The following is a 26018-nucleotide window of genomic DNA, read 5'->3' as shown; positions in this document are numbered from 1 at the left end:
TCCAGTATTATGCCATCACACCACACCACAGCTCCAACGTCTTACATGGTTGCATTCTTGGATGTTACTTTCCTGAGCACGAAGTTAAGAATTAATTTCATTTTGAGAAGAAGGAGCCAAGCAGAGGAACGAGCCTCCGCGGAGACAGAAAGCCGGACTCACATCCCTCCTGATACCATCGACCATCGCTACTCCTCAGTCAACTTGGCAAGATGTCTGGAGTAGGAGCCCTGCAAAAGTGAAATATATACCCCCCCCCCCCCCCCCCCTCCGCAAACATAATTCAGACAGGAACAGGAAATGCTCTCTGAGAAAGTCCAAATCCACAACCGTTAAGACTCAAAATAATTAGTTCCTGGAACCATGTTAAGAACAGATTAAAATGGGGCAAACATTTTATGATATGCGATTTGTCCTTCTGGATTTTGAACAAGAGAATAAAATTCCAGATCATAATCTACTGGAAATGTTATGACAAAAGGAGACCATAAACTTCCTAAAAAGGAAAATTAAGCTGTTATCAAATTCTCTACAAGCCTCCACTGTCAGCAGAATCATGTCTTTAACCGGTGCTGCTTTCTAACTTTGGCAGTGCACATCCTTAAACTTCTCCACAATAATACCGCAACAAAATTATGCAGCACAATTTAGCTTCGCACCCAGAATATTGACACTCCAAGCGCTCATGGGCTATGGGAGTAATTGGCAAATCAGCATTTCTCACCCGTGCCTAATTGCCTCAAGAGGTTGGGTGTTGAGCACCCTTCCTGAACCGCTGCTGTCCATGTGTAGATAAATTCAGTGCAGTTAGAATGTGGTCTTCCAGATGGTCACACCCAGCAATAGGATATTGTTACTATTACGGAGACATGGTTAAAGGAGGGCCAGGACTGGCAGCTTAACACTCAGGGAAATCTTAGACAAGGCAGAGGGGGGTAGCAGAAAGGGAGGAGGAGTTGCATTACTGGTTAGGGAACATATCACATCTGTGATGAGGGAGGATAGCTTGGAGGGGTCCTGCAGTGAGGCATCATGGGTAGAGCTCACAAATAGGAAGAGTGCAAACACAATGTTGGGTTGTACTATAGGCCTCCCAACAGCCTGCAGGATATAGAGGAACAGATATATAGTCAGATTCTGGAAAGATGTGAAAATAGCATGGTTGTTGTGGTGGGTGATTTTAATTTCCCCCATATAGACTGGGACTCCCTTAGCATCAGGGGTTTGGTTGAAGAGCAATTGGTTAAGTGTGTCCAAGAAGGTTTTTAAAAACAGTATGCAACCGGGGAGGGGGCCTTACTGGACCTGGTATCGGGAAATGAGCCTGGCCAGGTGGTCAAAGTTTCAGCAGGGGAACATTTGCGAATAGTGATCATAATTCCGTAAGTTTTTAAATACTCATGGATAAGGACAAGAGTGATCCCTCGAGTGAGGATGCTGAATTGGAGGAAATCCACCAACAGAATTTGGCAAGAGCTGGAGAATGTGGATTGGGAGCAGCTGTTTGAGGGTAAATCCACATTTGATATGTGGGGAGTCTTTTGAAGACCAGTTGATTAGAGTGCAGGACAGGCATCCCTGTGAAAATGAAGGACAGAAATGGCAGGATTAGGTAACCACGAATGACAGGGAAATTGTGAGACTACTCAAAAAGGAAAAGGAAGCATACGCAAGGTCTTGGCAACTAAAAACAGATGAAGCTTTTGAAGAATATAGGGAAAGTAGGAACAAACTCAACGGGGAGTTAGGAGGGCTAAAAGAGGCCATGAAATGTCATTGGTAAGCAGGTGCAAGGAAAATCCCAAAGGCCTTTCATACATATATAAGAAGCAGGAGGGTAGCGAAGGAAAGAGTAGGTCCACTCAAGGGAAAAGGAGGGAAGTTATGTGTGGAGTCAGAGTAAGTGGTGTGATCCTTAATGAGCACTTTGTATCAGTATTCACCAAAGAGAGGGACATGATGGATGTTGAGGGTGTGTGTGAATACTCCAGGACATGTCAGCATAATGAAGGAGGAAGTGTTGGATATCTTAAAATGTATTAAGGTAGACAAGACTCCTGGGCCGGATGGGATACATCCCAGGTTACTGTGGGAGGCAAGAGAGGAAATAGCTGGGGCCTTAACAGATACATTTGCATCAGGTGACGTTCCAGAGGACTGGAGAATAGCCAATATTGTCCCTTTGTTTAAGGAGGAAAGCAGGGATAATCCAGGTAATTATAGGTTGATGTGCTGGGGAAGCTGATGGAGAAAATACTGAGGGACAGGATTTATTCACATTTGGAAGCAAATGGACTTGTTAGTGATAGGCAACATGATTTTCTGAGGGGAAGGTCATGTCTTAACAACTTGACAGAGTCTTTTGAGGAGGTGTCAAAATTAATTGGTGATGGGAAAGCTGTGGATTCCATCTCCATGGACTTTAGTAAGGTGTTCGACAAGGTCCCTCATGGCAGACTAGTACATAAGGTAATGTCGTATGTGATTCGGGATGTGCGAGCTAGATGGATAAAGAACTAACTTGGCAACAGGAGACAGAGAGTAGCAGAGGAAGGGAGTTTTTCATAATGGAGATTTGTAACTGGTGGTGTTCCACAGGGACCAGTGCTCAGACCACTGTTGCTTTTAATTTATACAAATGATCTGGAGGAAAATGTAGATGGTCTGATTGGCAAGTTTGCAGATGACACTAAGATAGGTGGAGCTGCAGGCAGTGAAGGGGATTGTCAGAGAATACAGCAGAATATAGATAGATTGGAGAGTTGGGCAGAGAAGTGGCAGATGGAGTTCAATTGAGACAAATGCGAGGTGAAGCATTTTGGAAGATCAAATTCAGATGTGAATTATGCAATAAATGGCAAGAGCCTGAGGAGCATTGACATACAGAGGGATCTGGGCTTTCGGGTCCATAGTTCCATAAAAGTGGCAATGCAGGTGAATAAAGTGGTCACGAAGGCATACGCTTGCCTTCATTGGCTGGGGCATTCAGTACAAGAGTTAGCAGGTTATGTTACAGTTGTATAAAACTTAGTTCGGACACTTTTGGAATAATATTGCGTGCAGTTCCGGTCACCACGCTACCAGAAGGACGGGGATGATTTGGGGAGAGTGTAAAGAAGATTTACCAGGATGCTGCCTGGTCTGGAGGAGATGTTAAATAAACTTGGATTATTTTTGTTGGAAAGACTGAGGCCGAGGGGAAACTTGATTGAGGTCTACAAAATTATAAGAGGTATAGACAGGGTGAATAGTCAGAAGCTTTTTCCCAGGGTGGAAGACTCAATTACAAGGGTTCAAGATTAAAGAGGGACAATTTGAGGGAGATGTGCGGGGAAAGTTTTTCATACAGAGGGTGGTGGGTGCCTGGAACCGTTGCCAATGGAGGTGGTGGAGGCAGGCATGATAGCAACGTTTAAGATCTTGATAGACACATGAATGGGCGGGGAATGGAGGGATGCAGATCCTTTGGATAATAGGTCTAAATAAGGAATCTGGATTGGCACAGGTTTGGTGGGCCGAAGGGCCTGTTCCTGTGCTGTAATGTTCTTTGTTCAAATGGTGAAGGAACAGTGATATAGTTCCATGTCAGGATGGTGAGTGACTTGGAGGGGAGTTTGCAAGCAACGACATTCTCTTTCTTCTTGAAAATACAGAAACATGTGTCATTTGAAACATGGAAGTCTGTCAATATCTGGTCTGAGAGGATACGGGGAAAGATCCCACAAAAAGTTAATAGCAGCTGCAAAGAGCAGGATTATAAGATGCAGATTCTTTCTCACAAGCAGGCTTAGCAAACACACAGGTTTCATGTAATAAGCTAAAACAATGGCTCACACCTTTATTGAAAGTAAATATCTTAGGAAGCATCTGGAAAAGCATGGATGAGAGTTTCAATTGAATTAAGTGACGGATGTTTAAAACAGGCAGGTCTTTCAAGTGATAACCAAGTTAAATTTTAGCATACAGCTAAAAGCAAAGTTTCACACCTTAATTGAAATTAACTCTCTTAGTAAACAGCTGGAAAGGATGGATGATACTCAGTCGAATTTGGTGTCAATTCTAAGTGTAAAATTCTACTAACATCAAGTCAATTAAAAGAAAATTGGAGATGACCTGTCTACAAGAAACATAATTTAAAGTCAAAATCAAAGGCAAAGTTATGAGCTGGGGACAATTGGAAAATTAAACGATTCAAAATCAAAAATAAAAGTAGCACCTATTGAAACCAAAGCATTTTTAATCAGATCTGAGAGATGACGTTATGCCCAAAATGAATAATTAGTTGTACTAAAATGTTTACATCAAAAATACTTTTTAAATCAAAGTGAAATAAGTTAATTTACAACAAGGCTCTAAAACTTAATAATTGGTAGAAAGAGAATATAAACCCAGGGAGCAGAAGCAGACCAGCAACAGCAACAGGAGGGGAGGAGAACTCAGAGAGAGAAGAGAAGCATATACAGCTTGGTCATGGGAAAGACAAGACAAGCAGCCGAGTTTAAACAGCGAATACATCTCAAGAAGGCCACACTTTAAAGAAGATTGATTGTCAAGGTGGGCCTGAAGGTCCCTTCAACCAACAGGAAGGATCCAGAAGCAAGATCTTTTTACCTTTCTGTAAAGAAAGTGTTTGCAGCTTTTAAAAGAAAAAATATAATAATAAAATAACTTAACTTAACTTAACCTGAAAAAGCGTTTTTTTCCTGAAGTCAACTTTACTTACTTAGCAATGCAGGACCCAGGACATCGATGCTACTAAGTGGTAAGTAGATAAAATCTTCAGTGAGAGTATGGGTTATACCGGGGGATAACTTGAAAATATAGTTTGACCTGAATGGCACCCACCGAAGCCTGCATCGGAGTCAGGGAGTGAGAATCCCTGTTCACCATTTAGAATGTCGGCCCTTTTTGGTATAGGGGGAATTCTAAGAATAGTGGTGAGTTTTTAAAAACACCTTGTTCTTCTATGTGACAGAAATAAACAATTTGGAAGATGCCATCAAATAAACTTTGGTGAACTGCTGCAGGCCATCTTGGAAATGGTACCCCCTCTGCCAGTGGCAGAAGGAGTAAACATTTAAGGTGATGGATGTGATTTTGTGTTGGATGGGTTTGCTGGAGTTGCACTCATCTCGGTAAATGCAACACATTCCAACACGCCTGACTTGTGCCTTTTAAAAGGTGAACAAACTTTGGAGAAATCAGCTGACAAGTTACTTTCTAACCGAACTTCTAACCTGCTCTTATATCGAGAGTATTTATATGGCTGGTACAGTTCAGCTTCTGGTCAATGGTAACCCCCAGGATGTTAAAGGTGAAGTTTAGTAGGTACAGCGCGGTGGCGCAGTGGTTAGCGCTGCTGCCTCATGGCGCCAAAGACCTGGGTTCAATTCCAGCCACGGGTCACTGTCTATGTGGAGTTTGCACATTCTCCCCGTGTCTGTGTGGGTCTCACCTCCACAACCCAAAGATGTGCAGGGTAGATGGATTGGCCACGCTAAATTGCTCCTTAAATTGGAAAAAAAAAAGAATTTTAAATTTATTAAAACAAAACGTGAAGGTTAATGACAGTAATGCCACTGAGTGTGGGAGGGATCACCTCTCATTCTTCATATTCCAGACAGTATAGGTTCATTCAATCTCTCCCACAGGATAATCGTCTCATTCCTCCCCAACCCACCTGCAATAAAAGCCAACATGTAATTTGCCTGCTTAATGACTTACTGCACTCAAATACTAACTTGCTGTGAAATCCCTCCAAACACCAACATTTAATATTCCCACCTCACTTAAAAAACACTCTGTTTTTGCACAAAGCAGTCGAGGCCAAAACATTGTATGTTTTGAAGAAGGAGTCAGATATGGAGCAAAAGGGAATAAAGGATATGTGGGGGAAAGCGGGAACAGACAATTGAGCTGGATGTTCAGTCATGATCATAATGAATGACGGAGCAATCTCGAAGGGTTGAATGGTCTACTCCTGTTTCTCTGTGTTTCTATGTTTTCTATTAGAATCTCAGAATCTCCACAGTGCAGAAGGATGTCATTTGGCCCATCAAATCTGCACTGACCCTCTGAAAGAAAGAGGTCCACTCACCTGCCCTTTCCCAAACCTAATCTGTACATCCCTGGACACTAAAGGGCAATGTTATCATGGCCAATCCACCGAACCTGCACATCTTTATTCTTTCTACAAAAGCGAACTTCACGTTTCTCCACATTACCCCATGCTCTTGTCTATTAAGTTAAACTGTCTATCCTTTTATAGGTTTTGTGTGCTCCACACAGCTTATTTTCTCACCTAGCTTTGTATTATCAACAAACGTAGATAGATTACACTTGGTCCCTTCATCTAACTCATTAACAGCTGAGGAACCAGCTCCCACACTCGTCACACCTTGCCATCTTGTAAAATAACTCATTTATTGCTGCTGATTTGTATCCTTTAACTAATCTTCTGTCCAGACTAACATATTGCTCAATTCCATGAGCCTTTACCTTGTGTACCAACTTTTTGTGACATCTTGTTGAATACCTTCTGAAAATCCAAATACATCACATCCACTCATTTCTCTTTTACCTATCATATTTTCTCTCTCCCTCCTTTCTTGAATATCAATATTCTATTTGCTGCAGTTCCAATAACTATGCTCCCAATTAACCGGGGCTGGTTCGGGGCTGCAATATTATCTCAGCAGTTAGATCCTGGTGATATTTCTGCTTTCAATCCTATTTCTTCCAGTACTTATTCTTTACTAATATTGATTGAATATTAAATGCAGCTCATGCTGTTGGGGTCACCAAGGCTGTCCACACTATTTCAGGATGTGCAATAAATGCTGGCCTTGCCAACAATGCACAAATCCTGTGGAACAATAAATAACATTTATGTTTGTGCCTCTACTAATCTCAAGTAGCTGATAAATCCTGAATCAAAGGATGATAATAATAATCAATAAAGCACCAGATGGGATAACACTGCTTTTCAGGCCATTCACTTGGAACAGGACAAACCAACAAGTGTAAAAATACAAATAGGATAAACTTATGCAGACTTCTTCAGGCTCAACTCCACTTCCTCACATTGGACACCCATACAGACTCTCATCAAATGCAATTCGATCCTTAGTCCAAGACTTAAAAACTGTTCAGAATAGTTCAATAATAGTTCAAAAAACAGCTGACAAGAAATACACTCCCATCCACTTCAATTGTGGCTTCCACGACTTGCATCACCTCCCCCCTTTCCAGACAGCAGTTTTCCTCTTTGCTACTACTGTGATGTGTTCATATCATTTCAGCCAAACAAATGGATATATTTATATAAATGTAATATTTGACCATTCTCCACATTACCCCATGCTCTTGTCTATTAAGTTAAACTGTCTATCCTTTTATAGGTTTTGTGTGCTCCACACAGCTTATTTTCTCACCTAGCTTTGTATTATCAACAAACGTAGCTAGATTACACTTGGTCCCTTCATCTAACTCATTAACAGCTGAGGAACCAGCTCCCACACTCGTCACACCTTGCCGACCAAGTTAGTTAGTGGACTTGCATCGTGTATTGGACACCTGTAAGGAGCACTTGGCATGAATTATCTATTAAAAAAGCAAACATTCCCAATTCTTGTTTCTAACCATCTTTCTCTTCCTACTTCATCTCTGCTGGAGGAAATTGTCCACTGCTTGTCACCGACCATTCTGAGAAACCTTACTGAAGCAGCTGTTGTCTGCAAGACAGTTTGTGAACAACCTGATAGATTATTGATTTATGGACTCATTGATTTATTCAGGGTTTTAGGTGCTAATTGAATGCATAGCTAAAAATAATGAAATTATTAAAAATGCCTTGACTGTGAGAATACAGCCATTGTTTTAGATAATGAATATTCTATTGAACTTCTCTTGTCTGTGGAACTTTAGACATTGTTTCAGTGAATGTTTCATATAATGAATTGACTATTGCATTTCAGTGCATTTAGCAATAAGAATACATCAACTAATTAGTTACAGCAGGGTCTACGGCCAGCGGTGGCGTGAGAAACTATTTTCATGAGACTGCGTACATAGACGCTGAATTAACTTTGATGGACACCAGTCAGTCTTACATAATGGCCAATGTTTGATTAATAAATCATCCTCTAAGTAACAGGCATCCATTTGAACAAATCAGGCGGTATCGGCTGAGAATTAGAAACCAATGAGAGTAAATGAAGGATCAGATCGTAGATAAGGATTCCCTTAAAAGTAAGACCTCGTGATCAAAGTTTTGTTCCTGAATTCCTGCTTACATTTTTGAATCATCTATTTGTTTGTGTTTACAGTGATTTCTTTATGCTTTTATTTAATGTTGTCCTTCGCTCTGTATTTGACCCATTTATGTATTGTTTCATATTTTGTTTTAAGTTTTGATTCAGTTCTTATGCAAGTGTAATAAAGTGAATAATTAGCAATAAAGTTGTATTTTCTACACCTCCAATCAACCGGACAATAATTCTTATTAGAAGAAGGTAAAACAAGAGTACTGACACAACCTAATCCTATAGGAAAAGCAGGGATGATCGACTACAAAATGATAGAATCTTTCATCAAGACTGAGAGTGAAGTAGTTGATTCTCAGACCAGGGTCCCGAATCTTAATAAAGGAATCTATGATGATGAGAGGCTGAAGTTGGCTATGATAGATTGGGAAACATTACTTAAAAGGGATGCCAGTGGATCGGCACTGGCAAACATTCATGGGCGAACTGCAACAATTGTTTCTACCAGTCTGGCACAAAAGTAAAATGGGAAAGATGGCCAATCCGTGGCTTATCAGAGAAATTAGTGATAGTAATCGATCCAAGGAAGAAGCATACAAATTGGCCAAGAAAAGCATCAGGTCTGAGGTTTGTCAGCAGTTTAGAATTCAGCAAAGAAGGACCAAGGGATGGATTAAGAAAGGGAAAATAGAGTATGAAAGTAAGCTTGCAGGGAAAACTAAAAATTTCTACAGGTATATGAAGAGAAAATGATTGGTGAAGACAAGTCAGAAACAAGGGAATGGATATTAGGAAAAATGTACAAATACAAAGAAATGGCAGAGTAACTAACACATACTTTGGGTCTGTCTTCACACTAATGAGGACACAAATCAGATACCAGAAATCTCAGGGAACGCAGAGTTTCTTGAGAGGGAGGAACTGAAGGAGATCAATATTAGTAGAGAAATTATGTTGGGGGAATTGGTGGGATTGAAGGCTGATAAATCCCCAGGGCTTGATTATCTATATCCCAGAGTGCTTAAGGAATTGACTCTGGAAAAAGTGGATGCATTGGTGGTCATCTTCCAGGATTCTATAGACTCTGGAACAGTTCCTGCAGGCTGGAGGGTAGCGAACGTAACTCCACTATTTAAAAAGGGAGGTTAAGAAAAAAAATAGGGAATTATAGACCAGTAAGCCCGACATCAGTAGCAGGGAAAATTCTACAATCCATTACCAATGATTTTATAGCAGAGCACTTTGAAAACAGTGGCAGGGTCGGACAGTCAGCATGGATTTAATAAGGGGAAATCATGCTTTACAGATCTACTGGAATTCTTCGAGGATGTAACTTATAGAGTTGCTAAGCAGGAGCCAGTGGATGTGGTATATTTGAACTTTCAGAATGCATTTGCCGAAGTCCGGCATAAGAGATTAGTGTGTAAAATTGAAGCGCGTGGGATTAGGGCTAGTGTAATAAGATGGATAGAAAACAGGTTGGCAGATAGAAAACAAAGAGAAGGAATTAATGGGTCTTGGCAGGCAGTGACTGGTGGGGTACCGCAGGGATCTGTGCTAGGACCCCAGCTTTCACAATATACATGAATCATTTAGATGAGGGAACAAAATGTAATATCCCCAAATTTGCAGATGGCAAGTTGTGTGGGAGGGTGAGCTGTAAGGAGGATACAGAGATCCTTCAGTGTGATTTGGACAAGTTGAGTAGTAGGCAAATGAAAGGCAGATACAGTATAATTTGTATAAATGCAAGGTTATCCACTTTGGTTGCAAAAACAAAAAGGCAGACTATTATCTGAATGGCCATAAATTGGGGAAATGTACAATGAGACCTGGGTTTCCTTGTACACCAGTCACTGAAGGTAAGCATGCAGGTACAACAGGTACAGCAGGCAGTAAAGAAGGCAAGTGGTATGTTGGCCTTCATAGTGAGAGGAATCGAGCAGAAGAGCAGGGATGCCTTGCTGCAATTATACAGGGAATTGGTGAGTCCATCCCTGGAATTTTGTGTGCAGTTTTAGTTTCTTTATCAGAGGAAGGTGTCCTTGCTCTAGAGAGAGAGTGCAGCAAAGGTTTACCAGACTGATTCCTGGATGCCGTACAAGGAGAGACTGAATTGGTTAGGATTGCATTCGCTGGTGTTCAGAACAGAGGAGGGGATTTCATAGAAACCTATAAAATTCTAACAGGATTAGACAGGGTCGACGTAGGAATGATGCTCCCGATGGTGAATGTGTCCAGAACCAGAGGCTACAGTCTGAGGGTACGGGTTAGACCATTTAGGACCGAGATGAAGAGAGATTTCTTCACCCAGAGAGTAGTCGGCCTGTGGAAGTCATACCACAGGAAGTAGTTGAGGTCAAAACATTGCATTTTTTCAAGAAGCAGTTAGATATAGCACTTGGGCAAAAGAGATCAAAGGATATGGGGGGAAATTGGACTAGGCTATTGAATTGGATGATCAGCATGATCATAACAATAATCTTTATTATTGTCACAAGTAGGCTTACATTAACAATGCAATGAAACTACTGTGAAAATCCCCTAGTCGCCACACTCCGGCACCTGCTCGGGCACACAGAACGAATTCAGAAAGTCCAAATTACCTACAGCATGTCTTTTGGGACTTGTAGGAGGAAACTGGAGCACCCGGAGGGAACCCACACAGACACGGGGAGAATGTGCAGAGGCCACACAGATAGTGACCCAAGCCGGGAATCGAACGTGGGACCCTGGCGCTGTGAAGCAACAGTGCTAACCACTGTGCTACCGGCCGCCCTAATGAATAATAATGAATGGCAGAGCAGGCTCGAAGAGCCAAATGGCCTCCGCCTGCTCCTATTTTCTATGTTTCTCAGTTCAGAAGGTAATGGGAAGGCAAACAGAATGTTGGCCTTTATTTCAAAGGGAATGGAAAATAAAAATATGAAGTCCTGCTAAAACAATGCAATGCACTAGTTAGACCGCATCTGCATTACTGTGAACCGCTTTAGTCACCAATCTAAGGAAAGATATACTGGCATTGGTGGCAGTCCAGAGAAGGTTGACAAGGATGATCACCGGGTATGGAGGGATTTTCTTATGAGCAGAAGATAAGTAGGTTGGGCTCATTGAAGTTAGAAGAACGAGAAGCAATCTTATTGAGACACATATGATTCTCAGGGGACATGGCTGAGCAGATGTTGATAGATTGCTTCCCCTTGTGAGAGAGTCTAGAAACAGAGGGCATAATCTCAGAATAACGGGTTTAAAACAGATGAGGAGGAATTTCTTCTGAGGCTAGTGAATCTGTGAAATTCTTTACCGCAGAGAGCTATAGAGGCTGGGTGGTTGAGTATAAATAAATAAAATATTTTTATTGTCACAAGTAGACTTACATTAACACTGAAAAGTTCAAGACAGAGATAATAAGGGTTATGGGGATAAGGCAGGAAATGGAGTTGCTGATATCAGATCAGCCATGATCTCAGTGAATGGTGGAGTAATCTCGATGGGTCATGGCCTACTTCTGCTCCTCTGTCTTATGATTGTCGTTAAAAACCCATCTGGCTCACCCATGTCGTTCAAGGAATGAAATCTGCCACCCTGACCAGGTCTGGCCGACGTGTGACTCCAGTCTCACAGCAATGTGGGTTTCCTGTAGGACCCCTCTGAAATGGCCTTGCACTCCACTCAGTTCAGAGGCAATTAGGGATAGGCAATAAATGCTGCCAGCGACGCCTGCATCCCCAAACAATTTTTTTTTAAATGAGTAGGCTGAAATCAAAGAGCACCAAATATCTAAAAATGGCACTTCCAATGATATGCATACCATAAAGGTGAAAAGCAAAATACCCTCTTGAAATATGTTTACTTTACAAAACATTTCTGTGTTCAGAGACAACGCATTAGAAATATTAACCAGGATTTCCTTTAGGTGCACACCTATAAAATTAGGAAGCAAGTATGGTATTTCTTAGTCAATCAGCCTATTGACCACTGCCGTCCAAATTACACATGAACAGCCATTTACACAAATTGACAGAAGCAAAAGCATCTCACCGCAGCATAAATCACTACTTTGGAGAAGAACAAAAAAACCCCAGAATATTCCACTTACTTTACACTTTAATGGACACCAGTAAACTACAGCAGGATTGCAAAACAAACGAGGTGACAATAAATAGTAAGATTCTGAGAGGAACAGAAGAATCTTGGAGTGCATGTCCACCGACCCCTGAAGTTAGCTGGACAGGTAGATAGGCGGCCAGGAAAGCATACTGCCATTGTTAACTGAGGCATAACATATAAGGTTATGTTGGAACTTTATAAAACACTAGTTAGACCACAATTGGATTAGTGCGTGCAGTTCCAGTCACTGCACTATTGGGGTATTCCACTAGAGAGGGTATAGAGAAGATTTATGAGAATGTTGCCTGGTCTAGACTATTTTAGTTATGGGGAAAGATTAGATAGGCTAGGATTTTTTTCTTTGGAGCAGAGGAGGTTGAGGCTAGACCTAACTGAAGTGTATTAATTTATGAGGGGTCTATATCACGAGACTAGGAAGGCCCTATTCACTTTAAGAAGTCTTACAACACCAGGTTAAAGTCCAACAGGTTTGTTTCAAACACGAGCTTTCGGAGCACGGCTCCTTCTTCAGGTGAATGAGGAGCCGTGCTCCTCATTCACCTGAAGAAGGAGCCGTGCTCCGAAAGCTCGTGTTTGAAACAAACCTGTTGGACTTTAACCTGGTGTTGTAAGACTTCTTACTGTGCTCACCCCAGTCCAACGCCGGCATCTCCACATCATGGCTATTCACTTTAGGTTGAGGGGTCCATAACCAAGGACATAGATCTAGGATTAGAGGTAGGAGGTTTATTAGGAATTGATGGGAATTTTTTCTCCGCCTAGTGACGATCTGGAACTCAGTCTGAAAGGGTGGCAGAGACATTTAGTGGATATGCACTTTATGCGCCTCAACATACAATGCTACACTCAGACAGAAGTGGGATTAAACTGATGGCTGCCTGGATGGTTTTGGTCTGTGCTATAAATTTCTATGATTGTCATTACAGAATCCGTCACCCACTTACCAAGATGCCACAACTGACAAAATATAAAGGCTGCTCCTGCAGGCAGAATCCAGCTCACCTGCACAGCCAGAAGTGCACTTTTACACTCCTTGGCTAATATCTTTCGGTTTTGTCAATAGAGGATTCACCTAATTTCACAGTAGCTTGAAAAGTGGAGGGGGGAGGTTGAAATCAGATAATTTTGCAGAACCATTGAAGTTCTACGTGCAATCGGGCATAAGATTTGTATAGCCTTCCTGAAGATAAAAGCAACAGCATTCAAAAGAACAAATCAACAAGACATCTCCATTTAAAAATCTGTGTTTTGCATTTTATCCAGCTGAAGATCTTACCTGGCTGTGGATATTAAAGGATGCTTTGTCCCAACTAATTTCCTGACATGAAGAGCAATGTTGCTCAGCTCATCACTGAGCAGACAGCGGAGACTCATGAAGGAGGTTGGGTATCCAACAATCTTTTCGGCATCAGACACCACTTTAGTCCAGGAGGAAGTGGATGTACTGGAGTAAAGAGTTTGACAGCGGCAGAAAGCACCGGCCAGAGTGCTTCTCAGGATCTGTAACATGTTGGTGGGTCTAGATGTTTAATTTTATACCTAGGAAACAAAACACGCCCTCTGCATCCAAGCTGAAGATAGTAGGAGGACCAAATAGAGGAAGTCATCAGCTGATCCTGGCAAGACAAATATAAAAGTTCACTAATTTAATGTTGTCTGCATGCATGTTTGCCCCAATTTTTTTAAATAATTAAACCAGTCAATCTTCTGTTCACACTGGGAGGTAAAATCAGATTTCACAGATGAGAGACAGCATTGGATAGTTTTTCCGGTTCAGTGGCACTCAGTATACTCAGAAGCAGTCCCAATGTCTTATTTTTCCTAAAGGCCTCTGAACATCTAAAACTAGTTTATTGTCAATAAAGTACTTTCGAAGACTAATCTCTCTTGCAGCGTTGAAGGTTTTAATGCAACTGATTAACACTGCCCAATATCTATTTGCACAACAGTGTAATGTACGGAAGAAACATAGATCTGGCAGCATTTGCAGAGAAATTAATTGTTAACATTTGCAACAGTTACACTTGTGACCTGATCTGGATATTCATGCCATTTGCGCATGCATTTCTTCCCGAAGGCACATAAAAGAAACACAAAACAAGACTTCAGAATTGATAAACTGTTTTACTTCACAAGATAAAAAAATATTGCATAGACTCATTGCATTCAATCAACTTTTTTTAAATGATAATACAAAAGGAAAGACCACCTAAGTTCTCCACTTAAGTCTTAACATTCTCACCTTCACTCTCTCCCTGCTTTTCTGCGTTTTCTTTCAATAATCTCCCTGCACTGCCTGCTCCTGTTTTGTCTCTTGCTATTCAAACCAAAAGGAAAGCCTCTAAACAGCACGTTGAACAGCATGATTCAGCAATTTCAACCTATCTCCAACCTTCTTTCCTCTCCACTCTTTCAATATGTTGTCTTCTTTCAATTCCATTCCTTCAATTCAAATGCTGAACCTATCCAATCACAACAGTTTGCCATTTTCCAGCTCAAAGGGAATGCCTTCCCTTGCTTGGAGTCATATTCAATCCTACGCAGAACATCAAGTAATGTTTGTTCTTCCCATTTCACATCATTACTTCTGGAATTCCCCCAATTATCTACCCTTGGACTGGGTACAAAGAACCAAGGTAGTTTCTTTGCAGTAAGAGCTGGGCAACAGCTACAGGCCAGGATTCTACAATCCTGCGGCCAAGTTCTGACGCCGGCACAAAAAGGTCTTACCGGGCAGATTCACAGGCAGCTAGTATGGCGCTGGAGTGGTATCCGCAGCTCCGGCGCCCGAAAGCCTGCACGCCATGGCCAGCGCGAGTTCGCGCCACGACAGGCACGGGTTCGCGCATGCAAGTGGGTTCCCATCTCCGCGCCAGCCCCATGGCAATATGGCGGAGCCCGACAGGGTCCCGGCGCGGAGGAACATAGACCCCCATGGAAATAGCCCATCCGCAGATCGGTAGGCCCCGATCGCGGGCCAGGCCACCGTATAGAACAAAGAACAAAGAAAATTACAGCACAGGAATAGGCCCTTCGGCCCTCCCAGCCTGCGCCGATCCAGATCCTTTATATAAACCTGTCTCCTATTTTCCAAGGTCTACTTCCCTCTGTTCCCGCCCATTCATATACCTGTCTAGATGCTTCTTAAATGATGCTATCATGCCCGCCTCTACCACCTCCGCTGGTAAAGCGTTCCAGGCACCCACCACCCTCTGCGTAAAAAACTTTCCACGCACATCTCCCTTAAACTTTCCCCCTCTCACCTTGAAATCGTGACCCCTTGTAATTGACACCCCCACTCTTGGGAAAAGCTTGTTGCTATCCACCCTGTCCATACCTCTCATAATTTTGTAGACCTCAATCAGGTCCCCCCTCAACCTCCGTCTTTCCAACGAAAACAATCCTAATCTACTCAACCTTTCTTCATAGCTAGCACCTTCCATACCAGGCAGCATCCTGGTGAACCTCCTCTGCACCCTCTCCAAGGCATCCACATCCTTCCGGTAATGTGGCGACCAGAACTGCACGCAGTATTCCAAATGTGGCCGAACCAAAGTCCTATACAACTGTAACATGACCTGCCAACTCTTGTACTCAATACCCCGTCCGATGAAGGCAAGCATGCTGTATGCCTTCTTGACCACTCTATCAACCTGCGTTGTCAGGGTACAATGGACCTGAACTCCCAGATCTCTCTGCACATCAATTTTCCCCAAGACCCTTCCATTGACCATATAGTCCGCTCTTGAATTTGATCTTCCAAAATGCATCACCTCGCATTTGCCTGGATTGAACTCCATCTGCCATTTCTCTGCCCAACTCTCCAATCTATCTATATTTTGTTGTATTCTCTGACAGTCCTCCTCGCTATCTGCAACTCCACCAATCTTAGTATCATCTGCAAACTTGCTAATCAGACTACCTATACCTTCCTCCAGGTCATTTATGTAGATCACAAACAACAGTGGTCCGAGCACGGATCCCTGTGGAACACCACTAGTCACCCTTCTCCATTTTGAGACACTCCCTTCCACCACTACTCTCTGTCTCCTGTTGCCCAGCCAGTTCTTTATCCAGCTAGCGAGTACATCCTGAACCCCATACGACTTCACTTTTTCCATCAACCTGCCATGGGAAACCTTATCAAACGCCTTACGCCATGTATACGACATCTACAGCCCTTCCCTCATCAATTAACTTTGTCACTTCCTCAAAGAATTCTATTAGGTTTGTAAGATATGACCTTCCCTGCACAAAACCATGCTGCCTCTCACTGATAAGTCTATTTTCTTCCAGATGTGAATAGATCCTATCCCCCCGGGGTTGGATCTCCCCCCCCCCCCAGGAAAGCCCCCGCAGACAGAGCTCGAAGGTCCTGCCGTGTGGGAGCAACGTAACCCACGCCGGCGAGACTTGGCCTGTCGAGGCCCGGAGAATTGACGGCAGCGTGGGGTTGGAGAATGCCGGCCACAGTGTCACCACTGGCATGATGAAATTACAGGTTAGATAGGCAGTTTCCACTATAAATGTGGCCACAGAAACGTATAATGAAGAAAGCTGACAACGTCCACACAAAACTAACATTTTAATATATTATGAATGAACACGTCATTACTGCTAAGTCTCAGATTCTGCTACTATATTTTACCTCTCTCTCTACATTACCCATCATTTAAAGTTTCAAAACTCATGCCTGTGGTTCAGCCACAAACCTAGCCACTCAGTGCTCCGAACTTCACATACAAAACTTCACATATTTAGCAGCCTCCCTCCTCTTGCGCCAGCCCTGCCCGGATTAGAACCTGCAGAAGTGGAATTCCCAATCACAGGGGGAAGTCAGTAAACCTGTGCGAACAACCAGGGTGGGTAAGCAGCAGGTGCTCACCAGTACTCTCTTGAGGTAGTTATACCAGTTGTGCCTGGAGTATCCAGGTGAACATTATTCCTAGAAACGGAAGATACACTCCACGTGGGGCAAACAGAAACTCTAGCCCTGCAGCTCTCTCAGGACATTTGGAGTTCAGCCCTTTCGGACACGACGAGTGTCAGGCACCTCGCTGTCAAAACAATCCCTGATCTATATCTCCCCTCCCCGTCATGTCCGCAAATGCAGACCTCTCCTCCGACCCAGTGTCCGGGCTTCTGCCATTCCCCACGGGCCTCGGTCTGTTTTTTAACAACAACAGCGGGAGCCGCCTTCAGCCAGACGGCAAACTTACCGCTCCATGGGCGCTGCCATATTAGTCAAACCATAACACGGCATATCGCAAACATCAAGGGAACTCCCACGGCCACGGGCAAGCCACGACATTGCCGTAACGCGTGAAGCTCTCTGCTGGACTCTGTAACCATGGAGACGGATAGATGGAAGCAGGGACGGTGGTTCTCGCTGTCAATCGCTTTGATTGACCGGCCCTTCCGACTGATTTCAAAGTATATTTTGTTTTTTCCTTTTAACCTAATGTTTTTTTTAAATATATGTACCCGGATTGGTTTGCTGGTCTTTTTAAAATTAAATTTTTAATAATCTTTATTGTCACAAGTCGGCTAATATTAACACTGCACTGAAGTTACTGTGAAAAGCACCAAGTCACCACACTCCAGTGGGTACACTGAGGGAGAATTCAGAATGTCCAAACCTGACGCACGTCTTTCGGGACTTGTTGGAAGAAACCGGAGTACCCGGAGGAAACCCACGCAGACACAGGGGGAACGTGCAGGCTCCACACGGACAGTGACCCAAGCCGGGAATCGAACCTGGGACCCTGGAGCTGTGAAGCAACAGTGCTAACCACTGTGCTACCGTGCCGCACATTGATTCCAGCTTGGGGGAGGAAATTCCTTTGGTGATGAGGCTAACTTATGAGACGGATTGTCAAAAAATTAAAATGCGCAATAACATTGATCGTAAAGGTCCACGTCAATGGAGATAAGCAGGCTATTATTTCGAAGGTGGTAGAACCTGAATGGAAAGGGCAAAATACAGCAGCTGCTAGAAATCTAAACTGAAAACAGAAAATGCTGGAAATGCTCAGCAGGTCTGGCAGCATCTGGGGAGTGTTAGTGGTCCAGGTAGTGAGTGACCTTTCATTACAAACTTACGGCATGTGGGAAGAGAGAAAGAGACCCCGTTGCAGCTCGAAGTCAACACAAACCAAAAGAAAAGCCCTTCCCTGCAACGTATCTATCATTTAAATAACATTGGAGAATCGTTAGCTACGCTGCAACCGTCTTTCTTAATAACTTACAACAAATTAACTGGAAATCTGAAACAAAGACAGAAAATGCTGGCTACACTCAGCAGAGAAACAGAGTTAGCGTTTCAATTTCGTATGACTTCTTCAGAACTGAGCTTGAATTGAAAAAAAACATTAATCACATGTTCCTGTCCGTAACCCCTTTACAGAACAGAATCAAATGGCCTATCATACCTGTGCAGCTTTAGAAGATCTGTTCAATTATTCCCATTTCCCCAACTTTTCCCATAGTTCTACAAATTTTCCATTTCAAATATATGTGTTTTGGAAATTCTTCTTGAATCCACTTTGTCAGGAAACGGAGGTAGGTTTAAGTGATCTATATTTGTATTGTAAATTATTAGACATAAGGATAGACTTAAGTCGGTCTAATTTAGTGTGTAGGAAAGGGTAAAAATAGTTAGATTCATGTTAAACAAAAATATGTCCATGCATGGGAATTTTTGTTTAATTTTAAATGAAGCATCATGCTGAGAGAGTTTACAACATGTAAAGTACGAGACTGGCTAAAGAATGATCCATCGCTTAGCAACCGTCTAGACTTTTGTGAGGTTAATTTTAATTGGAAGCCAGAGTAGAAGGAGTTTAGCAGTGTGAGAGGGAACATCTCTCTCAGCTTTTCTGGAAGAAAAGCCATACAATGGAGTAAGGGGTAAGGAAGCAAGTGCCAGAAATCTAAAGCTTGTTAACGATACAAGAGAAATAAAGAGAAGTTTCCAAGAGGTCTGAATTAAAGAAACAAACATGTTTGTGGCCAACAAACAAGCAGAATTATTTCTATTTATTATGAAAAATGTTGCAAAACTTTAATAAAAAATATTTTTTTTTAAATTAAAGAAACAAAAGAAACTGGAATTTGAACTAGGTACTGTTCACTGTAGTTGCAGACAGAGCTTTTTTTTTAATATAAATTTAGATCACCCAATTATTTTTCCAATTAAGGGGCAATTTAGTGTGGCTAATCCACCTACTCTGCACATTTTTGGGTTGTGGGGGCGAAACCCACGCAGACAATGTGCACACTCCACACAGACAGTGACCCAGAGCCGGGATCGAACCTGGGACCTCAGCGTCGTGAAGCAGCTGTGCTAACCACTAGGCCACTGTGCTGCCCTAGTCGCAGACAGAGCTGAGAAGAAGTTCACTAGTGAGAAACCAAAGAGCAACCAAAAACTGACGAAACGTTTCTATAGGTATGCAAAGAAAAAAAGGTTGATAAAAACCAAAGATTGAAAAAAACGAATGTAGGCCCCTTACACTCAGAAATGGAGGAATTCAAAGGACTTCCGGTGACTACACGGCAGGCGGCTCTCCTCCCATAAAATAATCACAATTTAGGAAAAACCTGCCAAACAAAGCCCCAACAATTCATTCTCCAAACACTAATAGGACGTGGGAGAAAAAGCCAGTTCAGGGGCCGCATGGAGACCAGTAGTGGAAGGGGCCTGGAACGGAGGCACTCAGACGAGCTGATCAGCGCACGAGGCAGCAGAGTGCAGGTTTCACCGGAGCGAAAAGGACAGACCAGCCAAGCACAAAACTCTCCCTCACCAGGGGGGGAACTGGACGGCATAACTCTCAGATGCACTGAAGGAAAATCGGCTGGAGATAAAAATGGACATACAGACCGCAGTGAAAGACGCGGTGGCCGAAACTATAGTGCAGATACAGATGGCCATGAGCAAAGCGGGAAAGAAACTGGAGGCCCAAGAAGCTACCATCAAGAACCTGGAGAAAGCCGCAACCGACCAGATTGCGGTCTGATTGGTGGCATTTGAGAAAGGTGGCGAGAATGGTTGCAACGCAGGGCAACCTGAGGGGAAAGGTTGAAGACCAGGAGAACCGGTCAAGGAGGCAGAACATGAGAGGGAATCGAGGGCAGGGACCCCATGGACCACGTGGAAATCTGGTGGGAAGAGAGACCTCCTCGAACCCACCAGAAATAGACAGGACTGCGACCAAAACCCAAAGCCGGGGAATAACCGAGGCCAATAATAGCTAAGCTGCACCCGTACCAGGACCGAGAAAGAATCTCGCGCTGGGCAAAGCAGTCCAAGAACTGCAGTTGGGAAGGACATAGACTAAGAATATATCAGGACATTGGGGCTGCCCCAGCCAAGGCAGGGCGGAATTCAACAGGGCGAAAGCTGTGCTGTACAAGAGCAGTGTATGTTTTAGTATGCTGTACTCAAGCACATATCAAGGCAAAGAACACTTTTTCACAGCCTCTGTCGAAGCAGACAAGTTCGTCACAGAGTGTGGACTAGAGCAGTGACAACAGGAGAAATGGTAAAGAGCCCTTAGCAAAGAACGACAGCGTGGCGGCAAACAACACGGTGGGGGGGGAGGAGAGAAGAACCTCTCCAACCTCCCCCCACCCAAACACATCCTGATCGACAAGCAGCAAACCGCCACCCGAGAGACCACTTCACAAGGGAGAATGTGACCACATTTGTGTAAACGAGGCTAGCAGCAGAGGGAAGGCGATGTGACAATCAGGAGAATTGCAGGGTAAAACAGGGAAGGAACGGGCAGGAATCACAGAAAGCAGACGGGAGAAAAATGGGACAGTAACTCCCGGAAGGGAGTCACCACACTAGCGGGAAAACTAGCACCGGGAGCATGCAGCAGATAGAGGCCGTGGCGCACCCCCAATAGGGGGGCAGCGCCTGGCAGGGGGTGGGGGGGAACAAGCAGCAGGGGGGGTGAAGCAATGGAGAAAAAGAGCTGGCGGAAGGGGACGGAGGAGGGAAGCATGGGAAGGGGAGGCGGGGAAGGGAGGGGGACATAGGGAACGAAAAAACAACAGGAGCGGATCAAAAGCGACAATATGGCTCCATAGGGCCGCAACCAGGAGCCCGGAGCAATGAAGCACTGCAAGCAACCATTTAGTACTGTCTCTGAGCGAAGGGAGATCCCGGAGTGCAGGGGCCTACCCACATGGCCATCCCACTGTTGGCAGACATGTTGGGTATCCCCTGGACATAGGAAACCCCGGAGTGTAGGGGCTTATCCACATGGCGGACTCACACTTGGCAGCCATGTGGATATGTCCCCTGGGCAAAGGGAAACCTCGGAGTGCAGGGGCTTATCCACATGGCGGACTCACACTTGGCAGCCATGTGGATATGTCCCCTGGGCAAAGGGAAACCTCGGAGTGCAGGGGCTTATCCACATGGCGGACTCACACTTGGCAGCCATGTGGATATGTCCCCTGGGCAAAGGGAAACCTCGGAGTGCAGGGGCTTATCCACATGGCGGACTCACACTTGGCAGCCATATGGATATGTCCGCTGGGCAAAGGGAAACCTCGGAGTGCAGGGACCCGACCGTGTGTGGAGAACAATGACTGCAGACATCTTGGGCGGCCCCTTAATAAAGGGAAACCCCGGAGGGCAGGAGCGCGTACACCAACTAAGCATGGGTAGTCCCACAGGAGAGGGGGGGGGGACAAAAGCCCCCCCCATCATCAGGATAGTCACCTGGAATGTCAGGGGACTTAACGGCCCAGTGAAAAGATCCAGATTCTTCACCCACTGAAGAAACATGAAAGCTGACATAGTCTTCCTCCAAGAGACACACCTGAGAGAGCAGGACTGAGAGTAAGGAAGGGCTGGGTGGGACAGACCTACCATTCCTGCTGCGGGACAAGGGCCAGGGGCTTGGCACTGTTTAAGGCGACAAAGATGGTGACAGACCCAGGGCGACGGTACGTCATGGTCAACGGGGCCCTAGGCGGAGCACCGTAGTACTCGTTAACGTGTACACTCCCAACTGGGACGATACAAAATTAATTAAAAAGACCATGGCGGAAATCCCCAACATAGTAACGCACTGACCGATCATGGGCGGGGGGAATTTAACTGTGTACAGGACCCACGGACAGACAGGTCGAACCCCAAAACAGGGAAGACCTCGAACATGGTAAAGAAACTCGGTCATTTTATGTAGCAGATGGACCCTTGGAGGTTTAACCACCCAGGGAAAAAGAGGTTTTCCTTCTCCCCAGTGCATAACTTATACTCTAGGATTGACGTCTTTGTGGTGGGGAAATCAGTGCTTCCAGGGCTGGTCAATCGTAATCTCTGCAATTGTAATTTCCAACCACGCTCCACATTATATGAGGTTGGAGACGGGCAGTGCCCAATGCCCCACATGGAAGTTAGACACTTCCCTACTCGCCAACAAGGCCTTTTGCGAGAGAGTATCACAGGCCATAGCTGAATATACAAAAAAGAACCAAAATGGGGAGGTCTCACCCTCCACGTCTGGGAGGTGCTAAAGGCTGTGATTAGAGGGGAAATTATTGTCTTTAAAGCGCAAAGAGACAGAGAGGACAGAGCAGCTAGGCAGCAGCTGGTTGACTCCATACTGGAGGTAGACAGTAAATACTCTGAGGCCCCGAGCGTAGAGCTCTTAGCGGAGAGGAAAAAGCTACAAATGGACTTTGATCTGCTCTCCACGAGCAAAGTGGTGCACCAACTCCACGAGGCACGGGGGACCCTATACGAATACGGAGACAAAACCAGCAGCCTGCTGGCACACCAGCTGGGAAAGCAGGCAGCCACTCGTGAGATTGTGCACATTAGAGACAGCAGAGGCACATTAGAAACAGACCCAGACAAGGTTAACAAAACCTTTGAGGCCTTTTACTGGGGACTGTGCACCTCAGAAACCCCAACAGGGGACTCGGGGATGAAACAGTTCCTCGATGGACTGGACATGCCAGTGATGGGGGAGAACAGGGAACAGGGCCTGGAAGCACCACTAGAACTGGGAGAGATGATGGAGAGTATTAGCTCCATGCAGGTGGGGAAGGCGCCGGGGCCGGACTGGTTCCTGGCAGACTTCTACAAAAAATTCGGGACAGCACGTGCAGGAGTGTTCACAGACTTGCTGGCGAGGGGAACACTGCTGCTATGCTGACACAGGCCTCAATCTCGTTAATACCTAAGAAAGACAAAGACCTGACGGAGTGTGGTTCATACAGATCCATCTCACTACTAAACATAGATGCCAAAATTTGGCCAAGGTCCTAGCCAATAGGCCAGTGGTGATGGCAGAGGATAAAACAGGCTTTGTCAAAGGTAGACAGTTGACATCAAACATCAGGTGCCTGCTGAATGTGATCATAACCCCATCTGGGGAAAGAACACCTGATGTGATCATCTCCCTGGACGCAGAAAAGGCCTTTGACAGTGTCGAGTGGAAGTACCTCATAGAGGTACTGGAGCAGTTCCGGTTCGGAAAAGGATTCACCTCATGCATGAAGCTCCTGTACAATTCTCCCATGGTGAGCGTACGGACAAACAACACCAACTTCCAGTATGTCCAGCTGCACAGGGGCACCAGGCAGGGATGCCGGTTGTCCCCGCTGCTGTTTGCCCTAGCGATCGAACCATTAGCGATTGCACTCATAACAATAAAGAATTGAAGGGGGATCTAAAGAGGAGGCAGAGAGCACAGAATCTCGCTCTATGCAGATGACCTGCTCCCCTACATCTTGGACCCACAAAGCATGGAAGGTACCATCGCACTCCTCAAGGAGTTTGGTGCCTTCTCAGGCTACAAACTCAACATGAGAAAAAGTGAGATCTTCCTGGTGAACCCGCAAGGGGGAGGGGCAGTGCTGAGGGGACTGCCGTTTAAACAGGCCTGACAAATTCTGCTGCCTGGGGATCCAAATCACTCATGACTGGACGGGGATTCACAAATGGAACCTGACCAGTCTGACAGAGGAAGTTAAAAAGGATCTGCAGAGATTAAACACACTCCCACTCTCCCTCGCGGGGAGAGTGCAGACAATCAAAATGAACGTGCTGCCCGGGATCCTCTTCCTACTTAGATCCATCCCATCTATATCCCCAAGGCCTTTTTTAACTCACTGGGCAAATTAATCACAGTGTTTGTGTGGTGAATTATAAACCTGGTAATTCACACTGTGTTCTATTATATGTATTGTGGGCCCTGTATACGAGCCGTTGCGTGGCTCTGCCCATAGGGGGAGATGAGGAGTTTGTACTGGGCTCCACCCTTGGCTCCGCCCATGGCTCCTCCCACTAACCAGAAGTATAAAGCTCTGAAGTCGTGAGCCTGCTGCCAGTTCATCTCGTCGCAGGCAGGCTCTGTTGTAAGATTATTAAAACCACTGTTCACATCCAATCACGTGTCTTGTGAATTGATGGTCACATCAGTTTGTATGAGGGGGGGCGGGGGGAAGAATGCTAGGATCCCAAAGAAGATACTACAGAAAACAAAATCCAGGGGTGGGCCTCCCAAACCTACAATGCTACCACTGGGCAGTGACAGCGGAAAGTGATGGGATGGAGCCGAGTGGGTGAGCGTGGAGGAAGCTTCCTTTAAGGGGACCTCGCTCCGGGCCCTCGCCAGGGCAGAACTCCCACCCCCACCCAAGAAACACTCCAGCAGCCCAGTGGTGGTAGTCACCCTCCAGACTTGGAACCAATTACGGCAGCAATTCGGACTGACCAAAATATCTAACAAAGCCCCCATCTGCAATAACCATATGTTCACACCAGCACTCACTGACTTTAAAAGATGGAGACAGGGCGCACCCCGCATTGACAGTCAGGGACCTGTACACTGACGGTAGGATTACAACACTGGACGAACTGATGGAAGGATTCCAGCTAGCAAATGGCAACAAACTCAGGTACCTGCGGAAGGAGACAAGGACATGACCACCATGACAGACACTATTGGAAGAACTACTGGACACAAACATTTTAGGCAAGGGGATCTGTAGCGACATGTACTAACGACTGCTAGAGACTGCCGACACCGAACTGGACGTGATGAGGAGGAAATGGGAGGAAGACTTGGGGTTCGAAATCGGGTGGGGACTCTGGAGCAAAGCACTGCATAGGGTTAACTTGAGCAAGGCTTAACCTAACGCAACTAAAAGTGGCACATTATGCCCACTTAACAAGAACGCGAATGAGTAGGTTCTTCCCGAACGTGGAGGACAGACGTGAACGGTGCCAAGGAGGCCCAGGCAAGCACATGTTCTGGTCTTTCCCCAGACTTGTTGGGTACTGGACAGCCTTCTTCGAGGCAATGTCCAAAGTGGTGGGGATGAGAGTGGAGCCATGCCCGAAAGTGGCGGTCTTCAGGATATCAGACTAGCCAGATCAGAGGAGGGCTGGCACCCTTGCCTTTGTCCCCCACTAGTCGCCCGCCATAGAATCCTGCTCGGTTGGCGCTCAGCAGCACCACCTAAAGCTGCAGACTGGTTGTTCGACCTCTCTTAATTTCTCCAAATGGAGAAAATCAAATTCGCCATCCGTGGGTCAGAAGATGGCTCCCTCAAAACATGGCAGCCATTCACCTGACTGTTCCGGGACCT

At 44.9% G+C, this 26018-nt stretch overlaps 1 protein-coding gene across 4 annotated transcripts in view; it reads right to left on the bottom strand.

The window, feature by feature from the left end:
* Positions 1 to 17763, bottom strand: part of pdss2 (prenyl (decaprenyl) diphosphate synthase, subunit 2) — a 262929-nt gene extending 245166 nt beyond the window's left edge. The window contains exons 1-2 of one of the 4 annotated variants that reach the window (XM_038799236.1): positions 17615 to 17763; positions 13672 to 14011 (exon numbers count right to left, since the gene is read on the bottom strand). In XM_038799236.1, the coding sequence (XP_038655164.1) occupies positions 13672 to 13904 (233 nt within the window). In that variant the 5' untranslated portion in view covers positions 13905 to 14011; positions 17615 to 17763. The other 3 variants (XM_038799235.1, XM_038799233.1, XM_038799234.1) reach the window with 3 other exon arrangements.
* Positions 17764 to 26018: the final 8255 nt, after the last annotated feature.

The sequence above is a fragment of the Scyliorhinus canicula genome, chromosome 6, assembly GCF_902713615.1.
Source record: "Scyliorhinus canicula chromosome 6, sScyCan1.1, whole genome shotgun sequence".
Classification (NCBI taxonomy): Eukaryota; Metazoa; Chordata; class Chondrichthyes; order Carcharhiniformes; family Scyliorhinidae; genus Scyliorhinus; species Scyliorhinus canicula.
This window is presented reverse-complemented; position numbering and strand designations above follow the sequence as displayed.